This window comes from Cucurbita moschata, unplaced genomic scaffold (assembly GCF_002738365.1).
Source record: "Cucurbita moschata cultivar Rifu unplaced genomic scaffold, Cmos_1.0 Cmo_Scf00018, whole genome shotgun sequence".
NCBI lineage: Eukaryota > Viridiplantae > Streptophyta > Magnoliopsida > Cucurbitales > Cucurbitaceae > Cucurbita > Cucurbita moschata.
This window is the reverse complement of record NW_019268534.1, coordinates 3360368-3383855: the sequence shown is the minus strand read 5'-3', so window position 1 is coordinate 3383855 and position 23488 is coordinate 3360368. Positions and strand designations below refer to the sequence as shown.

The window sequence follows — 23488 nt, the reverse complement described above, 5'->3', positions numbered from 1 at the left end:
TTCGAGCCTACCAGATCTCTCGAAATCCAGTTGAAATCGAGTTTCATGCTCATTCCTCCATGCCATGGTCACTTTTGCCACGACTACTAACCATATAGATATCATATTATTAGGATAGGGACATTTTTTAAAAAAATTAAAAAAATAATAATAATTGAGTCAGAAAATAAATTGACGGATGAATTATGCAACTCTCCATCCTTTAAAGGCGATATTAAGGAATTAATCATAAACGTGACCAACCATGCACCTAAGGTCCATTATGGTATATTATAAAAGAAGTGGGGTCAAATTTTAAATAATCATTTTCTCAAGTTATAACTATAAATATTGCTAAATATAAACTTTTAAGATGATAATTAATATTTATCAGTTGATTAATGCTCGGTTTAGCTCCTTGTCATGCAAGTTTAAAATATTGTAGTTAACGTTATTTTGTTTGAGGAATATGGGTATAGTTGCTATTTCCCCGTCTCTTCTACAAAGGGCATTTTTGTCATTTCACGTAGAATATAATATTTAACGAATTTTCATATTGTTATCCGATTTAAATTTAAAAAGCGAACAATATCATAGTATTATGCAATTAAACCGATTTCTCGAGAAGTAATTCACCTGTTTGGAATGACGGTTTAATTTATTTATTTTTAATTATTTATAAAATATTAAAAAGCTGCTATTTTCCACCTCCATTTTGGAATAATAATTGCAAGCTTCAACTACTTTTGTTTTAATCCCCTTTTTCACATGTGATGCACCTAACCCCTCCATTTTGATTTAACAACACCAATCAATCTATGAGCTTTTGACAAACAATATGTGTTGGAAGCCCCAATTCCCACCAAATTTATACCTTTTTTATTTTCGCAATTTATTAATCTCGACAAAATATTAAATATTACATTTTCCTTAAAAATCAAACGTACAGTTTGTGACATTTGAGTCAATAAAAGGTACATAAATAACCCGAGTCGACGTCCAAACGAGAGTGATTCTATACTAACAAAGTGCATCTCTCTCTTCAGTGACTCAGTTATAAGAACTTTATAATTAAACGTGCTTAGCTTTCGACAGAAGCACGTGAGCGACGAGAAAAAAAGACTAAAAGGACACACGTGTTTGTTTGTATGGATAGTTTTCACTCTTAGAAGTAATTTGAGACGTGTAGATACGATTCCCTTATGGATTTCAGTGCCTAACACGAATCGTAGACATATATGTTTTATTAAATAAAATTGATCGTAATAAAAAAAGGAAAGAGACAAACTAATAGGTTATGAAAATTTTAAAAATATATTAAGAAATTAATATTAATAATCAATCAACATCGTGACTTGATACGTAGACTAATACATCCATGATGTGTGGAAACAAATCTCATTTGGTTTTAATAAATTATTTTTTAAGTCACAATCAAGGTTGTGCGACACCCATTCTCAGCACTAAGTGGGTCAAGCTTACTTCAAGTTACGTTGTTTGCGGTTAGGCAACGTGAATACAAACCTCGGGTCTCGATTTCAAGAGAAGATTTTAAAAAGTAGGGAAGAGAGGTTTTGAAAAGTCAAGCAAAAGGCAATAACAACGGCTTCATGCATATAACTATCGGGTAGGGAGACGTTGACAACTAGTCGTATCCCCCTATAGTACATTTCGAGGCATTTCATGTCTATCAGGCGTAGCCATGACATTGCCGAAACGTCGTACTCTTAAAGAAAATAAGAAAGAAATAATGCAACATGAAAGCGAGCAATAAACTAGTACAAGGCAAAGGTTTCGACATGTCACGGGCATGTGGTCATGAGCGACATGCCTTGGACAAGCATGATCGTGACACCACGCGTCCTCGCTGGCACACAACTGAGTGTCTGACTTTGATACTATTTGTAAAAATTTAAGCCCACCGCTAGCAGATATTGTCCATTTTGGTCATTGTGGTTGATCTCAGGATTTTATTTATTTATTTATTTAAAAAGAAAAAAAAAAGGTAAAGCATGTGAATTATATAAATATCTTTAACTTTTTAAAATTTTAATATTTTAGTTGTGGGGGAAGATGGTTGGGACATGTGACCTAGAAGTGCATAATGCAATAAAAAAAATTAAGGAAGCATAGGCACATGTTTAGCTAATCCCTAATGGTAGGCTTTATATTTATTTAATTTTATTATTTTAGTTTATGAACCATAAGCCTTATGTGTTTGTTTGGTATATAATTTAAATAAAATAAAAATTAATTTAAAATTTACGTAAAAAAGAATTATAAACTTTCTTATTCTTCACTCAAATTTATGTCCAGTCAACTTGAGTATAGCTTAATAGGACGAGAGATGTATGTCTCTAATGTTTCGCGACAAGGAGGCGAAAAGAGCAAGGAGAGAGATGGGATTTCTCTCGTTTTTTGCATAATGGTTCCTAGCAGGATCTCCGCACAACGAGCTATTGACTCAGTGGTAAAACACGCCCTTGATAATTGGGTCGTTATGTCTAGGCTGTGAGGACTTTTAGCCACGTGGATGGTTCAATGTGTTTATCAATGTTTGACCCTAAGATGTGGATCATTCAAGACATGTTGGCATGACATACTCCTCCTATTTGAATTTTAGTTTGAAACTAAATCTCGCCGCAAGAGAATAGATGGGTTGATCCCTGTGAAATCCAATATAGATCTAAGTTTCTATTCACTCATAGGATTTAGATCCTATATCGAGAATCCATAGATCCTATATCACTATATGGACAGATATCTCTCGAGCACAGGTTTATAATTTACCTCAATATGAAAATAAAACAAAACACCTAACAACATATCTTATCTGGGTTTTTTTTCATTATTTTTTTCGTAAGTCCGCTCTTTTTTAAATCTCAATTTTTGAAAGGAAGATACTCAACTACTATTTTTTCATTGGATTAAATTGGACCCACAATTCATATTGAGCGTTTTGTGGGCCTGGGCCTTTTGTGGGCTTGGACCTTTTGTGGGCTTGGGCTTGTCCGATCCACTTCCTATCTACCGTATTTATCATATTTAAATTAAAAATAAAAAAAAAGTTTATATAGAGTAAAGTACATTCATAAAGCATTTTTTTAACTATGTTTTCCAACGATAATATATATTATTTATATCCCTCGAAATAAAATTTTTAACTTTTATCGGTCATTTCAACAATTATAACCTTCATATTTTATGATCAGAAACGACCAAGTAAATATAATTTTGAAATAAATAAAAAATAAATCCTATATTTACCCAAAATTTATATTCATAAACAAATAAATGAAGCTCCATTCTAAACTAAGCTTTCAATCAAGGGTTAGCCAATAAAAGATTAGTGTTATTTGTAAGTCACTTTCATAAACCCTTTAGGGTTTGAGGAAATGTGACCAATAATTTAAAGCATTGGTTGAGCGCCACGAGAAATGACTGAACAGAGTTGGGCTTACTTTGGTTAACAGCCTCAAGATTTCTAAGCTCCATTAAGTCAAAACAGCCCGTGAAAATTTGCCCAAAAAGACACCCAATTTGGCTATAAATTTGGTTACCCGCTGCAACCAACAAAGCGCTGTAAAGCTACAGCAATATTAATGGGCTGCTGCTGCTGCTGCTGCTGCTGCTGTTGTGGGCGCTGTTGCAGAGTTTGTAGCTACTCATCTTTAGCCTATGGCTAAGCCTAATGCTCGTTGCTCCATTGAAATGGAGCCCAGAACCTTGAAGCAAGGCCAACTCCACCAAGCTAGGGTCAGCCAAAAACCCTTTGAAATCCATACCCTTTTGTGGCTATTGGCTTTTGAAGCTTTGTTTTAATGGAGTCTGATTGTTCTGCAGGAAGTTGCTGCTGATGTTGTTCAGAAACTGGAACCCACTGAAGCTTCTCTTCTATTGATTGATGTATGTTTTTCTTTGCAACTCATCTAATGTCTCGTTTATTGTTGTTAAAATCAAATGATATCGATGTTCCCGACAAAATTGTGGGGGAAATATAATGATCGAAGGATCGTATGGTTTCTCGAGAACTTAGAATTTTGTATTTATTATTTTAAAACTTTAAAAAAATTTAATAATGAGGTTCCAAAAAAAAATCCATAAAATATCATTAAGGTTATTTTAACTTCAATTTTTAAAAATTTTAAAAATATCATTTTATAGATATATATTTTTTAAAATAGTTTGAAAGTATAGACCGAGATAATTTTTAAGTAATTTTAAAAGTTAAAAGAGTATTTTTAATAGTTTTTTTTTAAGTTAAATATATTTTTTAAACAAAATATTAAAAAAAAGTTTAAAAGGTATTTTAGATTTTATTAAAGTTTTAAGGGTATTTTAGGAATTTTTTTTAAGGTAAAATTCAAAAGCATTTTTATTAATTTAAATATGTTAAATTATAAATTTAGTTATCAAATTTTAATAAATATTATGTCAAATAAATTCTAACTTTTTAATTTTATATTTAATAGTTGATATTTTTTAAATTTGTAAAATTTAATCTATTAGAATATACCAATAAAATCGAGAACTAAACTAGCGTGTACTTTAACTAATTAAAAATATTAAAATGTTTTGTTCCAACTGATATGAGTGTACAGATCGTAGAACGACTCAAACCGATGAACCATATAATTGAAAGAGGAGAGTTGCCATTGTTGCCGCCATTGTCATCGCCGTTGTCGTCGGCGGCGGCCGGGCCACCGCCACCGCCATTTGTGGGGGATTATAACGAAGAAAGCGGAAGATGCCAATGCTCTTACATTTGTATTGAATCCCCAAATCAATTGCAGCTGCTTAAGGAACCCCTTTCAGCTCCATTTTAGATTAGATGCTTTGGACTATCATTTATGAGCTCTCCGAATATAATTTAATTAATTTAGACATATTATTTTTCAATTAAAAAATATATTAATGTAAAGTATATTTTTTTAAATAAATTAATTGTCGTGATAAAAATAAGGAATGGTCCGTTTCCGTTCATATACTAACCATAAAAGTGTTTAAAATTTATTTTATAAAATTAAAATATTAATATATATATATATATATATTTTTTTTATAACTATCGGGGATGCTAGAAATCCGGAGAATGACTTCTATACCTCGATTGAGTCTATGCTGAGTGAGAGAACTACTCGAAAATTTGAAACTTTCCCAAAAGTTTAGATAGCTGTAGCGAGACCACATAATTAACTATAACGACCCAGATCCACCGCTAGTAGATATTTTCTTTTTTGGGCTTTTTCTTTCGGGCTTTCCCTCAAGGCTTTAAAACGCGTCTGCTAGCGGAAGGTTTCCATATCTTTATAAATAGTGGTTTGTTCTCCTTCCCTACCAATGTAGGACATTAAGACGCGTTTTAAAGCCTTGAGGGGAATCCTAAAAGGGAAAGCCAAAATAAGACAATATCTGCTAGCGATGGATCTAGGTCGTTACATTAACAAACTTTCTCGTCTTCAAAGGAGAGATCATCATGGATGTACCTGTTCGTTGAGGGTATTTTTGAAATAAAATAATAATAGTTTCGTATATTTTTGAAGTTGGAAAGGTATTTTATATAGTTTAGGGGAAAAAAAATTAAAAATTGAATATATATATATATATATAAATATAAATATAAATAAATGAGAAATTTTAATTTGAAATGTCCACTCCAAATCGCACCGCCAAACCGTATTGCCCACTGGACGAAGTCTGAGGATTAGGGTTTCAAACTTTCTTACGTCTTTTCGTTCGATTTGGGCGTTTCATTCTAAAATATTTTCGGGAGGGAAAAATCCCGAATTGAAAATCAAGTTCCCAAGGCCCCTCGCATCTCAAATTCTCCAATCCAATCGATCAGTTAGAAGCAGAGCTCGAGTAGTTTCTGAAGGTGATTATCCTAATCTCTCATCCATTTTCTCATTGCGTTTTCCCTTCTGAACTTCGTAGACTGGAATTGCACTATTGTGTTATTTGTATTTTTGAGAGAATCACGATGGATGAATGGAATGATATTTTGTGAATTTGAAGTTCTACTTGTTTGATTTCTGAGAATTTTCGGAAGCTCAAGCTTGGTTGAGATTGATATTTCCCGCGTTTTCCCAGCGGATGAACGTGGATCGAGGCTGTAAATTTTTCGAAAGGGCTAATCTGGGGTTTTCTTTTTCGAGCTTTATTCTTATGAGCTTTCTCAGAATCGTTTCTATATTTATTTTGAAGTTCTAGACTGCTTCTTCAAAATCGTGTTAGTGGAGTTCGTTATGGAACCTAGGTTCCCCACTGCATCTGCTAGTTCTTTAATTGAATTTACTCGTCTTTGACCTTGGAGATTTTATTACACCATGTGATGGTCAACTCTGTACAGAGATTGCTTAGCGGTTTAGTTTGAATTTAACGTTCATTTCTCAAATCTATTTTGTTCGAGGTAAAACTGATTATATGTTCGTATGCAGTTGAGATATCTCTCTCTTCTAAGTCATGAACACCACTGTGCATAGAACTTCCAATTCTGGGAGGCAGTCGTTGTTCTACCAAGATTTAGCATCTCCTGTTTCGACGCGCAGAGGGAAATTTTCAACTCCAGGCCAGGCAGCTGCTGTTTCTGCTTTATGGCGGGAGAATTTTGGAAACTCAGATCTACCCCCTCCTCCGGTTTTTACATTGGAAGACCGTTCGGGCTCTGATTTTTCTCCTGAATCTGGGATTCCTGATTATCCTGTTTCACCAGAAGTTAAATCAGACCCGATGACCCCTATCCAAAGTCATGACTTCTCTTCGCCGATGAAAAGCAAGTCAAATACCAGCACTTCACACACACCAATTAGTGCCCAACAAAGCCGGCAGGCATCAGCTGGCTTTAGTTGGTGGTCAACACCAAAAGGTGGTGGCAGCGAGCAGGAAGATAAGGGAAAAAGTTCACCAGTTGAAGGTGTGATTCAACCAGGTGCATTAATCACACTTCAAACCCCAAGGGAAGTTGCCAGACCGGAGGTGCAGAGGAATTGCTTGCCTGCAGGAAAACTCAACGAGGAGGAATGGGTTACTGTCTATGGGTGAGTTCTCTATTCCCTTTCCCCCTTTCATTCATCATTGTTAGCTGAGATCTTTGTAGTGAGTTGAATTTCAATGATTCATTTACCGGATTTTTTTATCTGCAAGCCAAACAGTCGTCCATTTTTCTTTTGGGCCATCTTGGAGTTTTCTAACTAACGATGCAGATGATCAAATTGGTTTTAGTTTTATTTGATTCATCTGTCTTGCCCTGCCATTTCTCTTGGATGCATCTCTCTCTCTCTCTTACACACACCCACACTTAACTCCTGCACGTAAGAACATGTTAATGTTTTGAACATTGCTTCAATTAATAACCACTTTAACATTAAACGTATTCAATTGGGAAGTGTTGTAAGCCTGTCCTTTTACATTGGCTTATTTTTTGTTGAAATGAATGAGTATGCTTCAATATATTGACAGGTAAGGTAGTACCCTAGTTGTTTTAGATTTACCTCAGTTGCAATGCTGCTGTAAGCAATTGCAGTTATGCTGATTTTGAAATAAGCAAGTTAGATTGTTAAGATTTAGTATTTGATATGAGGCAATGCATCAATTGATTTCAAGTCTTATTTGTATAATTTTGTGCCCTCTTTCTTCAGATTCTCACCTGCTGATACGAATCTAGTTTTGAGGGAATTTGAAAAGTGCGGTGAGATCTTGAAACACGTTCCTGGTCCAAGAGATGCTAACTGGATGCACATTCTTTATAAGGTACCAACCTTCCTCTGTTTCTCTGCTTTATTTGACTATGGTTTTCTCAGTTTGATGTTTTTTATTTTTCATTTTAGACTCTTCCAGTTAATGTGTTATTTGGGAATAAACATGCAAAATGTATTCTGCTGGTAAAGATTATTATCAGGTTTTAAGATTCTCAATATTTTTAGTTTAACAATATGGGGATGAGGATACGAAACTCGTAGATTAAGATGCCTTAACTAGTTGAGCGCTCAAGTTGGCTAATTAGGTTTAAAATTTAATTGGCACTTGCAGAGTGTTTTGGCACTTGATGTATGTTATATCAAGCATATATGATTGAAATGATATCCATATATGAACAGGAAGATGCTATATTCAACCTCTTAGAAAAACTATTTGCCTTACGAATTTGTTGCTGGTGCAGAACCGATCTGGTGCCCACAAGGCTCTCAGCAAGAATGGTATTCAAATCAATGGGATGCTAATTGTTGGCGTGAAACCTGTGGATCCAATAGACCGGCAGACACTAGATGAAAAGTTAAACAACCCAGGATTCATGGTTCTCCCACCGGTATCTTCTCGAACCGCAGAACTCGCAACGAGAGGAGGGCCTGTGCGACCCTACAACTTCCAAAATGGTAACAGTTATGCACGGCAGTCAGGAGGTACCACCATTGCTTCACCATCCAAATCATTAGTGTCTAAGGTCATGGATTTGATGTTTGGAGTCTAAGTTAGGTAGCTCCTTCTCCTGTGGGCGTATAGATTTTCCATGGCAAGAAATTCCTACAAATTTGAGAGCTTACACACATTGACTTGGCGTGATATATGTTAGCCTGTTTCATTCTATGTTTTTCCTGTTTAATTTTTATTTTTAAGAATGATTCAAACATATTAATGGAATCTGATAAGAATGATTCAAATTACCCTTTAGTGTGTTTGTTCCTTCGATGCAGGGACAAGAAATTTTAGAAACAATGATTCTTTTTTACATAAAATTAAATTTAGGGTTTTTTTAAAAAAACCATAATTTTAATTTATTTTCAATAAATTAATAATTTTCTTTAATAAAAATTGAGTATTTCATGGATTTCTTAGATGTGAAATTAAATTAAAAAGCGTTGAAACCTAACAACATTGATCAAAATTAAAAATTTGAGGGTTTATTACGTATTTTTAAAAATTTTAAAATTAAATACCCATAAATTAAAAAATTTACAGTCTCAATTTTCAAGTTTATGCGAAGATAAAAAATGAAAAGTTCTCGTAATTTTTATAATTCATTAACGGAATGAATTATTTTTAATGGAGATTTGAACATTCTCATCATTTTCATTCTTTCATTAATGAATTATTTTTAATACTTTTACGAAGAACTTGACGATGAATTTGAATGAGATTTAAATTTATTAATTAAGATATAATAAAAAGACACAAAATTTAGACTATGAATTTGAATGAGATTTAAATTTATTAAATTAAGATATAATAAAAAGACACAAAATTTAGACTAAGATTTAAATTTGTTGAATTAAGATATAATAAAAAAAAATAGACTAAGATTTAAATTCATTGAAGTAAGATGTAATAAAACAAAATTTAGAATAAGATTTAAATTTGTTGAATTAAGATATAATATAAAAGAATTTAGACTCAGATTTAAATTGGTTGAATTAAGATATAATAAAAAGACACAAAATTTAGAATTAAATACAAACATAGAGTTCAAATAAATAGAAATTTAAAAGAAAAAGTTAAAATAAGCGTAATTAACTATTAATTTTCTCCCTGTTATTATTATTATTATTAATTTTTTTTAATGGGTCCTTGGAAAAACCCTTCTATCGTCCTCGATTATCCAATGCAGACCAGAGCAATCGGCAAGCAAGGAACCGGAGCAGCCTCAATTCCACTTCCTTCCCGCCCTTCCCTTCGATCAATGTAGCTTTCTCTTAGGTTTTCACTTCCATCGATTTCCCCCGCTGAACGAAATCGATGGCCTGCGAACGGTTTCACACTTTTTCTTCCTCAATTTATTCGTCTTCTCCATTTCCCAATTCCAGGCTCCGGATCTTCAAGCAACGAACATGGCGTCGCCCATATCCCTCGGTATCGTCTCAAATTTCATCTCCGTCCAATTCTCAAAGCGATGAAGATATCGATTCCAAGAAGAACAAGCTCAATTTGCTCAAACTCTCTGTAACTCTCACTGTGGTTTCAACCTCTCTTCATACGTCCAACGCCCTCGCTGCTACCGCCTCCAAAGAAGTGAAGGAACGAAGACGTGGAGCTAAGAAATCTTCCACCAAAAAAGGTGACGCTCTTTCTCCTCAGGAGCTGCTTTCGTGGTCGCAAGGACTTCCATCTGTTTCCAACCGAATTCCCTATACTGAACTCCTGGATTTGAAAAGAGAGGGGAAAGTTAAGCATGTGATCAAAGTTCCTAATGGATTTTTGAGGCTGAGGCCGGAACCAGTAATGGTGGTTCTGGAGGATTCCAGGGTGTTGAGGACGGTGTTGCCGTCTGTGGAGAGTAATGGAAGGTTTTGGGCGCTGTGGGATGAGCTGGGGATCGATTCTGTTTGTGTTAATGCATATACGCCTCCTGTAAAGCTTCCTGACGTTCCTACTCCGTATTTGGGGTTCTTGACGAGAGTACCGGCGTTTTTGTATTCCTTTGTTAAACCGAAGAAGGAGTCCAAGAGAGCTGCAGAGGTTAGGCGTATAAGGGAGGAGATCAAGATGGAAAAAACTGCTGCATTGGAGAAAATGAGGCAGGAAAGAGAGATGATAGAAAAGACAGTGAAGATGCAGAAGAAAGAAGAGGATATGAGGATTAGGAGAGAGGCAAACATAAAGAAGCGGGAGCAATCATTAAATAAAGCTAGAATTAACTACCAACGCATGGCAAATTTCTGGGCAGATTTAGCCCGGGATCCAAATGTGGTATCAGCCCTTGGTTTTTTATTTTTTGTGATTTTTTATCAAACTGTGGTGTTGAGCTATAGGAGACAAAAGAAGGATTATGAGGATCGATTGAAGATTGAAAAGGCTGAAGCAGAGGAGAGGAAGAAAATGCGGGATTTAGAGAGGGAGATGGAAGGTCTTGAGGGTGAGGATGATGATGTTGAGCCAGGAAAAGGTGAACAAAATCCTTACTTGAAGATGGCTGCGCAATTTATGAAGTCGGGTGCTCGAGTTCGTCGGTCTCATGGAAAGAGGACGCCTCAGTATCTGGAGAGAGGGATGAATGTGAAGTTCGAGGATGTCGCTGGGCTTGGGAAAATAAGGCTCGAGCTTGAGGAAATTGTGAAGTTTTTCACACATGGAGAGATGTACAGGAGAAGGGGTGTAAAGATCCCAGGTCAGAATTTACTTTTGGTGGATGAACATTTCTTTTTCTTAATGGTTTGTTTGAACTGCAAACGAGAATTCTTTGGGTTCTATGTTGATTAAGCTATGTATGAGTAATTTCCTGCTTCAAATGGAAACTCGAAGTAATTGAAACTGTTTCATCATAATACTTCAAGCCTTAAGTGTTTATTCATCATAATACTTCAACATTTCTTTTTCTTAATGGTTTGTTTGAACTACAAACGAGAATTCTTTGGTTTCTATGTTGATTAAGCTATGCATGAGTAATTTCCTGCTTCAAACGGAAACACAAAGTAATTGAAACTGTTTCATCAAAATACTTAAAGGCTTTAAGTGTTTATGAATCAGGTGGTATACTGCTTTGCGGTCCTCCTGGAGTCGGGAAAACTTTACTAGCAAAAGCAGTTGCTGGTGAGGCAGGCGTTAACTTTTTCTCCATATCCGCTTCTCAATTTGTGGAAATATATGTCGGGGTTGGTGCTTCTCGTGTTCGAGCCCTCTACCAAGAAGCTAGGGAGAATGTATGTCTGTCCTCATTTGCTCAATTTCTTTCTTTTCTTAAATTTAAATTCATTATTTACTTTGTTCATCTCCATTGTTTGAACACTCAAGACTGTCCACTGATCTCTGGTTGATACTCTTCTTGGTGGTGTTTGGTTAATGTAATATATGATTTCTCTGTTCCAACTCTTATCCTGTTTAATATTTCCACTTCCTATTTCTATACCTATAAATTTTGTCCACTTTCTTGATCCTCTAAGTTTCTCAATACACATGGTATAATTTAAACATGTTCTGTCATATTAACATTAATTTCAATATCATGTTGGTCATGATAGGCTCCATCAGTCGTTTTCATTGACGAGCTAGATGCTGTTGGAAGGGAACGTGGTTTGATAAAAGGTTCTGGAGGGCAAGAACGTGATGCTACTCTTAATCAGGTTTCTGAGCTATGATTATCAATCCTGCTACTGTGAATTGTAAAGTCCTGCTTCGTACTCAATGGTCTGTGTTGCTGTTGCTTTATGCATTGCAGCTTCTTGTCTCCTTGGATGGATTTGAAGGCAGGGGCGAAGTGATTACTATTGCTTCCACTAATAGACCAGATATTCTTGATCCAGCACTAGTAAGACCTGGACGATTTGATCGAAAGATTTATATTCCTAAGCCTGGACTTATTGGTCGTTTGGAAATTCTCAAGGTAATATAGTTATCATTTTTCCTAGTGTTGCTGTTTCTCTGATTCCACACTGCCTTGATGATATGTAAATGTACTATCAACGTTCTTTGAGGTTCCAAGACTCATATGTTTCTTTTCTCTTCCGTGATTATAGGTTCATGCACGGAAGAAACCTATGGCTAATGATCTTGATTACATGGCTGTTGCTAGTATGACAGATGGAATGGTTGGTGCAGAACTAGCAAACATAGTTGAGGTCGCTGCTTTAAATATGATCCGTGATGGCAGAACCGAGGTACTTTGCTACCTGGACTAATAGCATGTTACTTTTATCATTTACTGAAAACGAAATGCAAAGATTTCATCATATTCAGATCATTGAGATAGTGTTTCACTTTTGGGATAGTGTACTTTCGGTTCAAATGTGTGTAATACCCCTACGAAGTTTAATATTTTTTACTGAACGCAGTCTTGAGTTTGCATGGTTGCTTTGTTTTGGTTATCACCATGAAATGCAGTCTTTGAGAAGCTTGGGTTTTTTCAAAAACTACTCTCGGAACGCCCCTACCACATTCTATTTACGACCCACTTTTCACTAACCAACACTTCACCAACGCAAATATACGCTTCTAATACCCTCTTGCATATATCTTTAATATTTCTCTCCCATATTGCTAACAAAATACTAGTATTATTCTGGTTATCGATTCATATTATTATTTTTTCTTTTCCCTTCTTTTGTGACTTTAGGCTTATGATCAAAATATTTTTAATTCGTCCGTGCAATAGATTGCCCTATTTTTAGGAAGAATTCTCTGATTTGTGCAGATTACAACTGATGATTTATTGCAAGCTGCTCAAATAGAAGAAAGGGGAATGTTGGATAAGAAGGAAAGAAGCCTAGAGACGTGGAAGCAAGTGGCCCTTAATGAGGCAGCAATGGCTGTTGTTGCTATGAACTTCCCTGACCTAAAGAATATTGAATTTGTATGGTCTCTGGTCTCTTAGTCATCAACTTTCCATTTCCCTTTCTGAATTTTGTTTTCTCATGCAGTAGACTTATCCACCGTCTTTACGTTCTATATTCGTGGAGTGGTTGAACTCAATAATTAACACTAGGAAGGAACAAAAGCAATCGTTGTAACATCAATGAATTACCTATCATTCTTTTTTTATCAATTTGAAACTTCGGTAGCACACTTTCACTTGAATAATCGGGGTTCTTTTGTGATATCTTATTGAATAACTCACTTTTGAGTCCTTATTGGCACAAACAAAATTTCCAGGATTTTTCAGTATGTACCAACAACACAAAAAACCGCATGTCTGGAGTAGAATGTTTCGGAAATATGATAATTTTATTAAGAACTCCTCATCTTGATTTTTTTTGCTTACTTTTATGCCATTATACTGAAATATAGATGCTGTTTTTCTGAACTTGATACCTGCAATATATTTACAATATGGACATGACTATATCTGGTGCAGGTCACTATTGCACCTCGAGCTGGTAGGGAACTGGGTTATGTTCGGATGAAAATGGATGCCATGAGGTTCAATGAAGGAATGCTCACGTATGGTGTATTTCTATTTCTAGTTCTGTTTTAGCCATTCTAACTCTCTCTCGCATGTTTCAAACACTGTTGAGAGGACCAATGAGCTTATTGCGATCACGTAAGAGGTCCTCGAGGGGGTGTTGTATTCTCATGAGTTGTAGTCTGCATAATTATTATTTTTTTCTACTGCGGGTTTCAGTTCAAATAGTTCTCCAAACCTGGAATATTTTTTTTGATATTTCATATTAGTTCATTTACCACATTAGTTCTCTTTTCACAATGCATAGCACAATCTTTCTTGATTTGTTTTTTGTATTTATTACTCATGCTCATGCATATGATTTCATGCAGCCGCCAGTCCCTCTTGGACCATATAACTGTTCAACTAGCACCACGTGCAGCAGATGAGCTTTGGTATGGGGAAGACCAGGTAGGATACTTGTCTAATTATAATAGGTTAGATGTCTTCTAAACATGCTAAATTTGGATTTTGATGTGAGATGTCAATTGAAGGAGAAAACAGAAGCTAATAATTGTAAAGTTTGCCCAAAATCTTCCTTTTTTACATTGTTTTTGTCCTGCTTATTTTTCCGCAGGGATAATTATTGTTAGGGTATCATGTATAAGAATTTTAGTATCATTTCATTTTAGTGGAATATTCAGGATAATAATGAATAATATGCTGAACAGTGAACTTGCTGCATTCCTCATTTGGAAGATCTTTTCATATTCTTTTCCAAATCTCCACGTCCACTTGCTTGTAGTTTCTTTTCTAGAATTGTCTGGTCTAAATGTGGTGCAATCTTTTTCGGCATTACAGTTGAGTACAATCTGGGTTGAAACAGCAGACAATGCCAGATCAGCTGCTAGAACCTTTGTTCTTGGAGGCCTTTCCGAGAAACATTATGGGGTGTCAAACTTCTGGGTTGCAGATCGAATCAATGTATGGTTTACCTCTTTTACTATAATTATGTGTCCATAGTTATAGTGTAAATACAGGATTATATATCTGAGAAGGAGAAAAAGAAGAGCATACTGAAAAACACACGGATGCACACCGTTTGTGGTTTGTGCAATGTGTAACGTTAGTGTCTTGTAACACCTTTCTTTTCTTCATCCAAAAATCCCACTCTTCTGAAAATTCTTGCCATCTTTGGCCTGAGGGGTAGGGTCGAGTTTTTTTTATTAATTTTTTTTTTACCAGGTAAGTGTGAGATCTCACATTAATTGGAGGAAGGACCGAGGGAACGAGTGCCAGCGAGGATGCTGGCCCCAATAGAGGTGGACTGTGATGTTCCACATCGGTTGGGGAGGAAAACGAAACATTCTTTATAAGGGTGTGCAACCCTCTTTCTAGTAGACGCATTTTAAAAAACCTTAAGGGAAAGTCGGAAAGGAAAAGCCCAAAGAGGACAATATTTTGTTAGCAGTGGGTTCGGGCGGGCGGTTATAGTAACTTTCTTTTCTTTTTCTTTTTGATCAAATCTTTCACTTTCTGAAACTTTAGAAGACTGGTGAGAGAGAACTTTAAAATCTTACCTTTCTTACCTTTTTATATTTAAAAAATGGAGCTATGTGCCCTCTCCTTCCGTTTTTGCTCCGCTCCTATTTGGCTCACCATTCTCCTTTTCAGACGAGTAAGAGTTTGCATCTTGGTTCATTTTACATCTGGAAGTAAACTAGGTTGGCAAACGCCGGGAATGAACTTTTGAGTATATCCTTGCCATTATCTAGCTTGCTGTGACGGATCTTGAATTGACAGGATATTGATTTGGAAGCTTTGCGGATTTTACACGTTTGTTATGAGCGTGCAAAAGAGGTACCATAATTTTTCTAGGAAGTTCAAACGAACAATCATACAAAATTTCTTCATACTTATAATGCGAAATTTTAATCTCCTTGTTTCTTGTATTATAGATTTTGCAACAGAACAGGAAGCTCATGGATGTGGTGATTGATGATCTTATTCAAAAGAAAAGTTTAACAAAAAATGAATTCCTCCATTTGGTCGAGTTGCACGGCTCGATCAAACCAACGCCTCCAAGCATCATCGACCTTCGAATCGCCAAACGAACCAAGCTTCAGGAGGAGGAGAAGATGAAGAAGAACCAAAAGAAAATAGCGGTAGGCAGCAGCAATACCTGATAAACATGAATTCCAAAAACCATTTCTATCACGAGTTCACAAATTTCTAATAGTGACAGTGAAAAGTCCATTGCCTGAGCTGGAAGACGGCACAAATACTCGCCTTCCAAAGACCGGTTCTTCCCGGTTATTCCCGGCAATGAATTGGACGATATCGACAGGTAAATCCGGTCGATCAGTTTGCGAGCAGAAGAAGATGAGTATTGTTTTAGTTCCTTTTCAATTCTATCCCATTTGGAATCTGTAGTTTCGTTGTTAACAGTGTTTACACAGATTTTCTTCACCATTTATAGTTCTCTACTACAATGTCACAAACTTTACAAGAATGGAGGCTGAACAATGGGCCTAATGACTTTCTGGGCCCTGATTGTGTTCTTCCATGGGCCTCGGCCCAACTCAAAAGCCTCCCAAGTCCGAAACGACCTGATTTTTCACCAAAATAACCGCCCACGTTCACCGTTTAAAGTTTAAACCACCGCCCACTCTCTTCCCAAGCCTAAATAAATTAACCCTCCCCATTTACTTATTTCAAACAGAACACCCAATTTCTAGGCCCCTTCCATCGGAATGAAGACAACAAGCTTACCGCCACTATCTGTTCTTAACTATATGATGATCCTTTCCACTGCAATAATGGCGGCCGCCGCCATCTCCGCCGCCGCTTTTGAGTTCAAAGTCGGCGACGAGATGGGTTGGCAACTTCCCAAGCCGAACAACTCTGAATTCTACAGTTATTGGGCCTCCATTAACCGATTTCAAATCGGAGATTCTCTCTGTAAGTCAGTCATTGTGTTAATATCATCAATTTCTTAAATTTGGAAGATTTAAAAAAAAAATCATTTTTTTTTTTTTGCCGCCAATGTAGCTTTTGAATACAACAATGATTCCGTTGTGATGGTTGAAAAATGGGATTATTATCACTGCAATTCAAGTGATCCAATACTGAGTTTCGACAACGGGAAAGGCGTTATAAAGCTGGACAGGGCAGGCGCCTTTTACTTCATCAGTGGCTTTCCGGATCACTGTAAAAATGGCCAACGCCTCCTCGTTCAAGTCTTGTCGCCGCCGCTGCCTGATCTCATCGGCCCTTCGCCTGAAGCTTATGATGATGATGCTCCTTCGCCATCGTCCAACAATGCTGGAGTTTCTGTTCAGATCATTAACCTGGCCGTGATCTTCTTCCCCATGGCTGCCGTTGTTGGATTGTTGCTGCTCTGATCCTCTTTGAACCTAATTGTTGTTTGGTTTGTTGAATCTTTTTGTTGTCACTATGGCTTTCATCGTGTGTCGTTTCTCGTTTAATATATTTTCTAATCATTTCCTCTCGAAGATTAAAAATTGAATGACTTAAATGCTACCGTACTCAAAATCCACTGAAATTTGCTTTTGTTCCTAACTTTTTTCACAAGTTATTTCGACACCATCCAAAAGTCGGAGTTTTAGTAAAAAAAATGAATTGGACTTCCTCATACATTTGGGTGTTGTGAGAACCCTTTGAATCAAATAAGGTTCAACATGCGCCTCTGAAGTTAAGTCAGTCCCTACGAAAGATAAAAGTTTGCCAAATTAAATGTTAATTGAACACTCAATAGACGATGAGGCTGCATAAAAGTTCGTCAAGATCATGCTATTTTCAACTATATCAAATATGCCTCAAAATATACTATAGCGGGAGATATAGTGTCAGCTTTCCACCACTTTTAGGCCATATTACCTAAGTGAGTAGAGTGGGCGACCATTGCTAGACGAGCCACCACCCTTAGACTATATTACCTAAGTGAGTTACCCTATGGCATAATGTGTCATAGAGTGAGCGACTATTGCAAGACAAGCGTCTTGGACGTCTTCCTTTAAAAATGGATTTTTCAAGGACAATGTCGGATGAGATAATTCATGCCTTCGATAGTACCTTTGAAGTGTCTGACGATAAAGACGGCTCAGATAATTCTCGATAAGCGTGACCAAGCAAACTAAGAAGGACAATATCTCGAAATTTGGGGTGACAAAATTATACGTGATAAACCCACCTAACTAATTATTAGCATCCAAAAGTCAACCAAAGAAGAATCCAAAGCCAATTTTATTTTTTAAAAAAATATTAATTGTGAAAAAAAAAAAAGAACTTTTGACTCTTTGAATAATAATTAAAAGGAATTTTGAAATTGGTATCCTACTCTACCAATCACACCATAACCGCTTAACAAAGCATTCTAACCCATTAGAACCTGTTCGTTCACCTAATATTACATTTATATATCAACCTTCAAATTAATTTTCTTTTCCATAATCTTTACTTTTTTTTCCTCATATAATATAAATAATACTTTAAATAATATTCTATTCTTCTAAAATAAATAAATAAATAATAAAAAAAATACAGAAGTTTATTAATTTTTATTCATATATAATTATTATTTGTGGTCTTTCCAAATATTTTCCGACCAAAAGCTGGAAGATGGTCTGCACGTCCTATGAATACCATTTTTAAATTTTCTTTTATTATTTTAAAAAATCATATTTATCTAACATATTACATTAACAATTAAAATTTTATAAACTTTAAATATAAAATATTTATAAGTCACACCATATCACCAAGATAAAAGTAAGAAATTTAAATATTTTTAGTCTTATTTATTTATTATTATTATTTTTTTTTTTAAAATTGAGTAGAGCTTGATTGTAACCCTATTTTTGAGCTAGTCGGTTAACCCGACCAAAAAAATGTCAACTCAAATCGAAGAAAATATGACCTAACCCGTCTTTATAGTTTGAGTTGAGTAGTTTAAGTTGATCCGGTTACTAGTTCATATAAACACCCCTAATTTTCGATCAATATGTCAGAGGTTTCATTTTTTTCATCCTACACTTCGTTGAACTCAGATAAAAAAAAAAAAATGATTTTGTTGTCATCTCATTAACGATATTATAAAAGATCGTTATTTTAGATTACTATTTAATTTAACATTACTTAATTAACTTATATTTTTTTTAAAAAAATATTTTTTTGAGTAATTAATTATGTTGGGTGAAAAATATTTAATTTGTTGGATATAGAATAAATTAAATTAATTTATGGTTTTTATTTTTGAAATGAAAAACAAAATGAGGAGATAACAATCTTTAGGTGATGGAGTTGATGTTCCGAAAATTTTGGTGAATTAGTTAATACGACATCATGGCACCAACCCACATTTTCTGTGTGTCATCTCAAATTATCATTTTTATATTAATTAATTATTTTGTTTTTATTATTTAATTAATCCTAATTTTAGCATATTCTACATCATTTTTCATTTTTTGATATATTATTAAAAAAAAATTAAAGATTTGAGGCCAAAATTGTTGCTATACAAAATAAAAATTATTTTGGAATAATTTAAAATCATAATAATTCATAATTAATTATGACTAATAAAATTTTTAAAGTAATTTTAATTTTATTTTAAAATTATTTTTAAACGCCTCAAAAATTCTCTAATTATTATTATTATTTTTGGTAGGAATTCACGGGATCATGTTCCATGCAGAGATTTTTATTTTTATTTTTATTTTTATTTTATATATATACAAAATATTAAATTAAAATAATTATTTTAATAGATAATTAATAATTATTATTTATTTATTTATTTCTGAAATTCCACGTAATCAGAAGCATGCAGAAACGAGTATTTATTGGAATGGGTGCATATAAAACGCAAAAATGCTCACTTCTATCCACGACCGAAAAAAGAGCAATACCATCTTTATTTGAAATTTCTTCTGAGTCGTTACAATGAACGTGTCCGACAGTGTCGTCGAGTCGGATCCCATCGGAATCGACGAGTCGTATCGCCCTCTCCCTTCTCTCTACTTGGCCTTCTCCTTCATCTGGCTCCTCTGCGCCTGCTCCTGGACTGTTAACACCTACAAGAATCGTCACTTTCAGGTTCGAATACTTTCATTCTTCTTCACTGTTGTTCGTTCATCTTTGATTCTGTGGAATGGCGTGCTTGAAGCAGCTTTCTGAGGTTTGAAATTCGTTTAGATTCAGAGATGATTTTGTTGATTTTGATGAATCGTTTAGTTGTTTGTTAATTCTTGAAGTGAACACTGTGAATGTTCAATTTCTGCATCGATGGAGCCTACTTTGACCATTTCGATTCGATTAAATTATACGTAATTTCATATCTCTCTTTCCCTGACATACTAAAAGAGTGCGTCTGTTTTCAACGGACCTACGGACTTTGGAGGTTTTAGTTCGATCTCTATGCAGTATCCACTATTTAATTTCCGAGAGGATCGTACTGATTAATTCGTTAGATTATTCAGTTTTCTATCTTGTCTCTGTTTTGATTCTGTACTTTATTTCCGAGTTAGTCGTTGGCTTAGTTTTGATACAGAGATTAGGAATTGTCGCCTTAAAAATTGACGGATAAGTTCTTTAATTGCTATTTGAGAATTGTGTATTTAGCGTTTACTTCTGATTTTTCAATCATCGTCGTTTTTGTAGCTCGAGGAGTGGATTTTGAATTGATTATGACTTCCTTTTCCTTTTTTTCTGGATTGTTGTTGCACGAGAGCAGACCAATAACTTGCAGTGGTCACTCGCTTCCGTTCCTCTTCTAAAAGCGTTGCAACTAACTTTATCTTTCCTCTTCTGGTACGTTTAATGCATTTTCCAATACTCTTTTCCGTTTCATTTTTGTTTTTGGTTAACGTGTTTACAATTATAAAACTGTCAGTAATCAATTTCGACATGAAATCTTCACATAATCGGATTTGGAATGAGATTTATCTGCAAATTTCGTAATTGTTCTTCACTTTTCGATTTTCTCTTGGCCCATCTGAAATCCTATTAATTGTACAATTGCAGGTATTCATGCTTTTACATTCAGACATGCTCCTTATGGATGTCATTTGGGGTATATGTAACTGGAGTGCTCTTTCAGACAGCTTCTGTTGTGTCATTTTTACTTATTTCCCATGGTTATTGTATCATGTCTGAGCACCTTTCAGTTTATGAACGACGAACAACTGCTTCAATTGGCTGTATTTTTTACTTGACACTTGTTGGCTACCGAGCATCCATACCTTACTTCTCTGTGAGTTTACTAAGCTGCCTCTCCAACTTTCAGCAATTAATAATATGCTTAAGAAATGATTGCTGCTGCACAATTTCACTTCCCTTGGTTCTTAGTTCCAGCTTCTTGTTTGCTCCAGGTCCTACTTCTGCTCAATTACTTCATTTCCTATTATGTGATCTTCCACCACATATATCAAAATATACTAGTATTGCAAGAACAACTCAATTTTATTATGGAGGAGGATGTTCAAGCAATGCACGATGCCATTCATACAAAATACAAGATGCTCAAGTATGCATTTATTCTGTGTAGACCCTTTTCTACTCATATTTAGATGGTAATTTTTCATCCAAATCCGTTGCTTCTGTTTGTATTATACAGAAAATTCCAAGGAATCATGCAAATTGTTGCCATGGCAGAAATTGTGGTATGAATTTCATATTGCAACTTACCATTCAATCGATTTTATATATTATGTATGGATCAAATCCTCAATTTTCTGGTTTTCAGATATTCTTGAACGTAGACGATTCAGTTGAAATTTACTGGCTTCGTCTGTTAGTACGAGAATGGGCACAATTCTGCATCTTCAGTTACATTGGGTATGTAAATGCATATAATCATACTTTTATGCGATGATATTTTGTACAATATATATATATATATATATATATATAGATAGATAGATAGATAGATAGAGATATATATTGCGGTAAGGTTATTAGTTTTTTTCCTCTCTATATGCAGGTGGATCTTTAGGTCACAAGACATGGCTCCCCGTTTCTCTGTTATGCCAACTGTTAAGTCCGAAAATAGTAGGATTGTGCCTCCTATTTATAGCATTGTAAGTTATTTTGTTCCTTACTGGGAAAGTAGTATAGGTTGGAATCATACACATCGAGGTTGAGTTTGACTTAGAAAACCAGCATAAATGCAATGAATACAGAAATCCTTTTTCTCACCTAACTAGTTGAAGGGATTAAATTAAGCCTTTAGACGCAATTTTAAATTTGACACTAGAATCAGCTTTTGTTTGGTTTGGTTCTGTTCGGGCTCCTCTCGATCTTATTCGTAGTTAGAAGGGGTTTCTGCATTTACTAATGCCGCAAGGATTACAGGAAGTGGATGCAGCAACTTTTAGAGAGGTTAGCACTCATAATTGGCACATTGGCGTGGTAAGTTCTTGGAACTAGTAATGTCATGTTATCTCATACCCATTTTGATGTTTGTAAACATGTAGCTCCTACAATACATTTTGACAATTTGTCTGTGCAACGCAGCCGACCTCGCTGTCTCGTAACGAAGGTTCTAAGGATTCGTTCATCGTGATTATTCAGCATCCTCGTGCGTATAATGCCAACAATCGATCCATGCCAAACCCAGCAGATTTTGGATCTTCGCCTGCAGATGAGACATGACATCCCTTTTCTTTCCCCTTCAAAGAGGTTACACCAGTTGACAGTTTATAGAAAATGTTGACAGCAAATCCCTTTTGCTAGGCCAGGTATTAACTTCCATACGATTTACAGAATCAAATTGTACATTCTTTTCTATGTACTTCCACGGTTGTTTACAACTGACAGATGTAAACTGATTCCATACTAAATGAAGTATACCTCCCTTTCACTATAACCCCTCTCAATCCTACTACAAGTAATTCACCTTAGAAACTGAATATCAACTTGTGGCTGTGATATATTTATGCGGGCTAATATGCCGAGCGATTAGTATCCATCGTTTATGGCTAGGACTGTTGGGGTATCTAATCCAATTCATTCTTCTAGCTTTCGTCTCCCAGTGTCAGTGTTGGCCCTAGTAGAGTGCTTATGCCGTTAGTGTTCTTTCCAATCTCTATGCATTTCACCAGTCCACCGAAAATTCCTTCTACCCCTACCATACTCTAGCTTGGTAGTTTCCAGTCCAAGGCAAACTGTCTGTTCAGGGTTGAGCCCTAGGATTTGATGACGGATAATGCTTTTATGCTTTTATCCTTTTATCCTTTGTGTTACTGCGTCTGCTGGCATAGAGTTGGCTTATTTCCCAGATACTGTCATTGCTTATTCGTGAAAAGATTTCACGATCCACAACTTCTACCATAAGCTAAGAAATTAGATAACTATATGAAAAATGTTATCAAAATTTTATATAAGTAAAATTCTTTCGGTATGTAGTTTAGTTTTAGATAATTAACCATTGTAATTACTTTATAAAAAAACAAACTATTTTAATAAAATTTGTTAAGAATTTAATATTTAATTTGAAACTTATCCACTAAATTGACATAAACACTTTCAATTTATTTACCTTGTTTTATGTGTCGGTGCCACGTAAGCAATAAAAATATATGGATTGTTTATTTTACAGGTGCCAAGTATTTTAAACTAAAGTACAAGTTTGTAATTGTATTTATTTACTAATTTAATTAGCAAATTGTGGAATTGGGCTGGACT

General features: G+C 35.1%; 5 protein-coding genes across 6 annotated transcripts; all 5 read left to right on the top strand.

Moving 5' to 3' along the window:
* The first annotated feature begins 3555 nt into the window (after positions 1-3555).
* On the top strand, positions 3556-4854 carry LOC111456424. Its single transcript, XM_023098278.1, has 3 exons — positions 3556-3735; positions 3823-3885; positions 4581-4854. The coding sequence occupies exons 1-3, from the start codon at positions 3658-3660 to the stop codon at positions 4803-4805; spliced, it is 366 nt and encodes a 121-aa protein (XP_022954046.1). The 5' UTR covers positions 3556-3657; the 3' UTR covers positions 4806-4854.
* A 775-nt stretch (positions 4855-5629) lies between these two features.
* On the top strand, positions 5630-8641 carry LOC111456575 (nuclear pore complex protein NUP35). The gene is made up of 4 exons (XM_023098502.1): positions 5630-5854; positions 6417-7016; positions 7617-7728; positions 8138-8641. Exons 2-4 carry the CDS (start codon positions 6442-6444, stop codon positions 8444-8446), a joined length of 996 nt encoding a protein of 331 aa, XP_022954270.1. The 5' UTR covers positions 5630-5854; positions 6417-6441; the 3' UTR covers positions 8447-8641.
* Positions 8642-9537: 896 nt separating this feature from the next.
* LOC111456101 (probable inactive ATP-dependent zinc metalloprotease FTSHI 2, chloroplastic) lies at positions 9538-16255 on the top strand. 2 transcript variants are annotated; one of them, XM_023097857.1, is made up of 12 exons: positions 9538-11077; positions 11437-11609; positions 11928-12029; positions 12125-12289; positions 12423-12563; positions 13097-13255; positions 13757-13842; positions 14176-14254; positions 14645-14767; positions 15587-15643; positions 15742-15948; positions 16023-16255. In XM_023097857.1, the coding sequence occupies exons 1-12, from the start codon at positions 9709-9711 to the stop codon at positions 16023-16025; spliced, it is 2664 nt and encodes an 887-aa protein (XP_022953625.1). In that variant the 5' UTR covers positions 9538-9708; the 3' UTR covers positions 16026-16255. The 2 variants fall into 2 exon arrangements, with proteins under 2 accessions (XP_022953625.1, XP_022953624.1); XM_023097856.1 differs by having other exon boundaries at positions 15742-16255.
* Positions 16256-16443: 188 nt separating this feature from the next.
* LOC111456102 (mavicyanin-like) lies at positions 16444-17292 on the top strand. The gene is made up of 2 exons (XM_023097858.1): positions 16444-16744; positions 16835-17292. The coding sequence occupies exons 1-2, from the start codon at positions 16537-16539 to the stop codon at positions 17185-17187; spliced, it is 561 nt and encodes a 186-aa protein (XP_022953626.1). The 5' UTR covers positions 16444-16536; the 3' UTR covers positions 17188-17292.
* Positions 17293-19688: 2396 nt separating this feature from the next.
* LOC111456257 lies at positions 19689-22670 on the top strand. The gene is made up of 9 exons (XM_023098074.1): positions 19689-19900; positions 20538-20614; positions 20828-21056; positions 21175-21329; positions 21420-21465; positions 21549-21640; positions 21786-21882; positions 22157-22213; positions 22319-22670. The coding sequence occupies exons 1-9, from the start codon at positions 19748-19750 to the stop codon at positions 22454-22456; spliced, it is 1044 nt and encodes a 347-aa protein (XP_022953842.1). The 5' UTR covers positions 19689-19747; the 3' UTR covers positions 22457-22670.
* Positions 22671-23488: the final 818 nt, after the last annotated feature.

Bases quoted from the DNA above. Each gene is read 5' to 3' on its own strand.
- LOC111456424 (XM_023098278.1), top strand. From the start codon at position 3,658: ATGGCTAAGCCTAATGCTCGTTGCTCCATTGAAATGGAGCCCAGAACC. The intron at 3,736-3,822 runs GTCAGCCAAAAA...ATTGTTCTGCAG, and splicing joins GCCAACTCCACCAAGCTAGG to GAAGTTGCTGCTGATGTTGT. The intron at 3,886-4,580 runs GTATGTTTTTCT...ATGAGTGTACAG, and splicing joins CTTCTCTTCTATTGATTGAT to ATCGTAGAACGACTCAAACC.
- LOC111456575 (XM_023098502.1), top strand. From the start codon at position 6,442: ATGAACACCACTGTGCATAGAACTTCCAATTCTGGGAGGCAGTCGTTG. The intron at 7,017-7,616 runs GTGAGTTCTCTA...CTCTTTCTTCAG, and splicing joins GAATGGGTTACTGTCTATGG to ATTCTCACCTGCTGATACGA. The intron at 7,729-8,137 runs GTACCAACCTTC...TTGCTGGTGCAG, and splicing joins GGATGCACATTCTTTATAAG to AACCGATCTGGTGCCCACAA.
- LOC111456101 (XM_023097856.1), top strand. From the start codon at position 9,709: ATGGCCTGCGAACGGTTTCACACTTTTTCTTCCTCAATTTATTCGTCT. The intron at 13,256-13,756 runs GTATGGTCTCTG...TATCTGGTGCAG, and splicing joins ACCTAAAGAATATTGAATTT to GTCACTATTGCACCTCGAGC. The intron at 13,843-14,175 runs GTATGGTGTATT...GATTTCATGCAG, and splicing joins TTCAATGAAGGAATGCTCAC to CCGCCAGTCCCTCTTGGACC.
- LOC111456102 (XM_023097858.1), top strand. From the start codon at position 16,537: ATGAAGACAACAAGCTTACCGCCACTATCTGTTCTTAACTATATGATG. The intron at 16,745-16,834 runs GTAAGTCAGTCA...CCGCCAATGTAG, and splicing joins TCAAATCGGAGATTCTCTCT to CTTTTGAATACAACAATGAT.
- LOC111456257 (XM_023098074.1), top strand. From the start codon at position 19,748: ATGAACGTGTCCGACAGTGTCGTCGAGTCGGATCCCATCGGAATCGAC. The intron at 19,901-20,537 runs GTTCGAATACTT...GCACGAGAGCAG, and splicing joins ACAAGAATCGTCACTTTCAG to ACCAATAACTTGCAGTGGTC. The intron at 21,057-21,174 runs GTGAGTTTACTA...TGTTTGCTCCAG, and splicing joins CATCCATACCTTACTTCTCT to GTCCTACTTCTGCTCAATTA.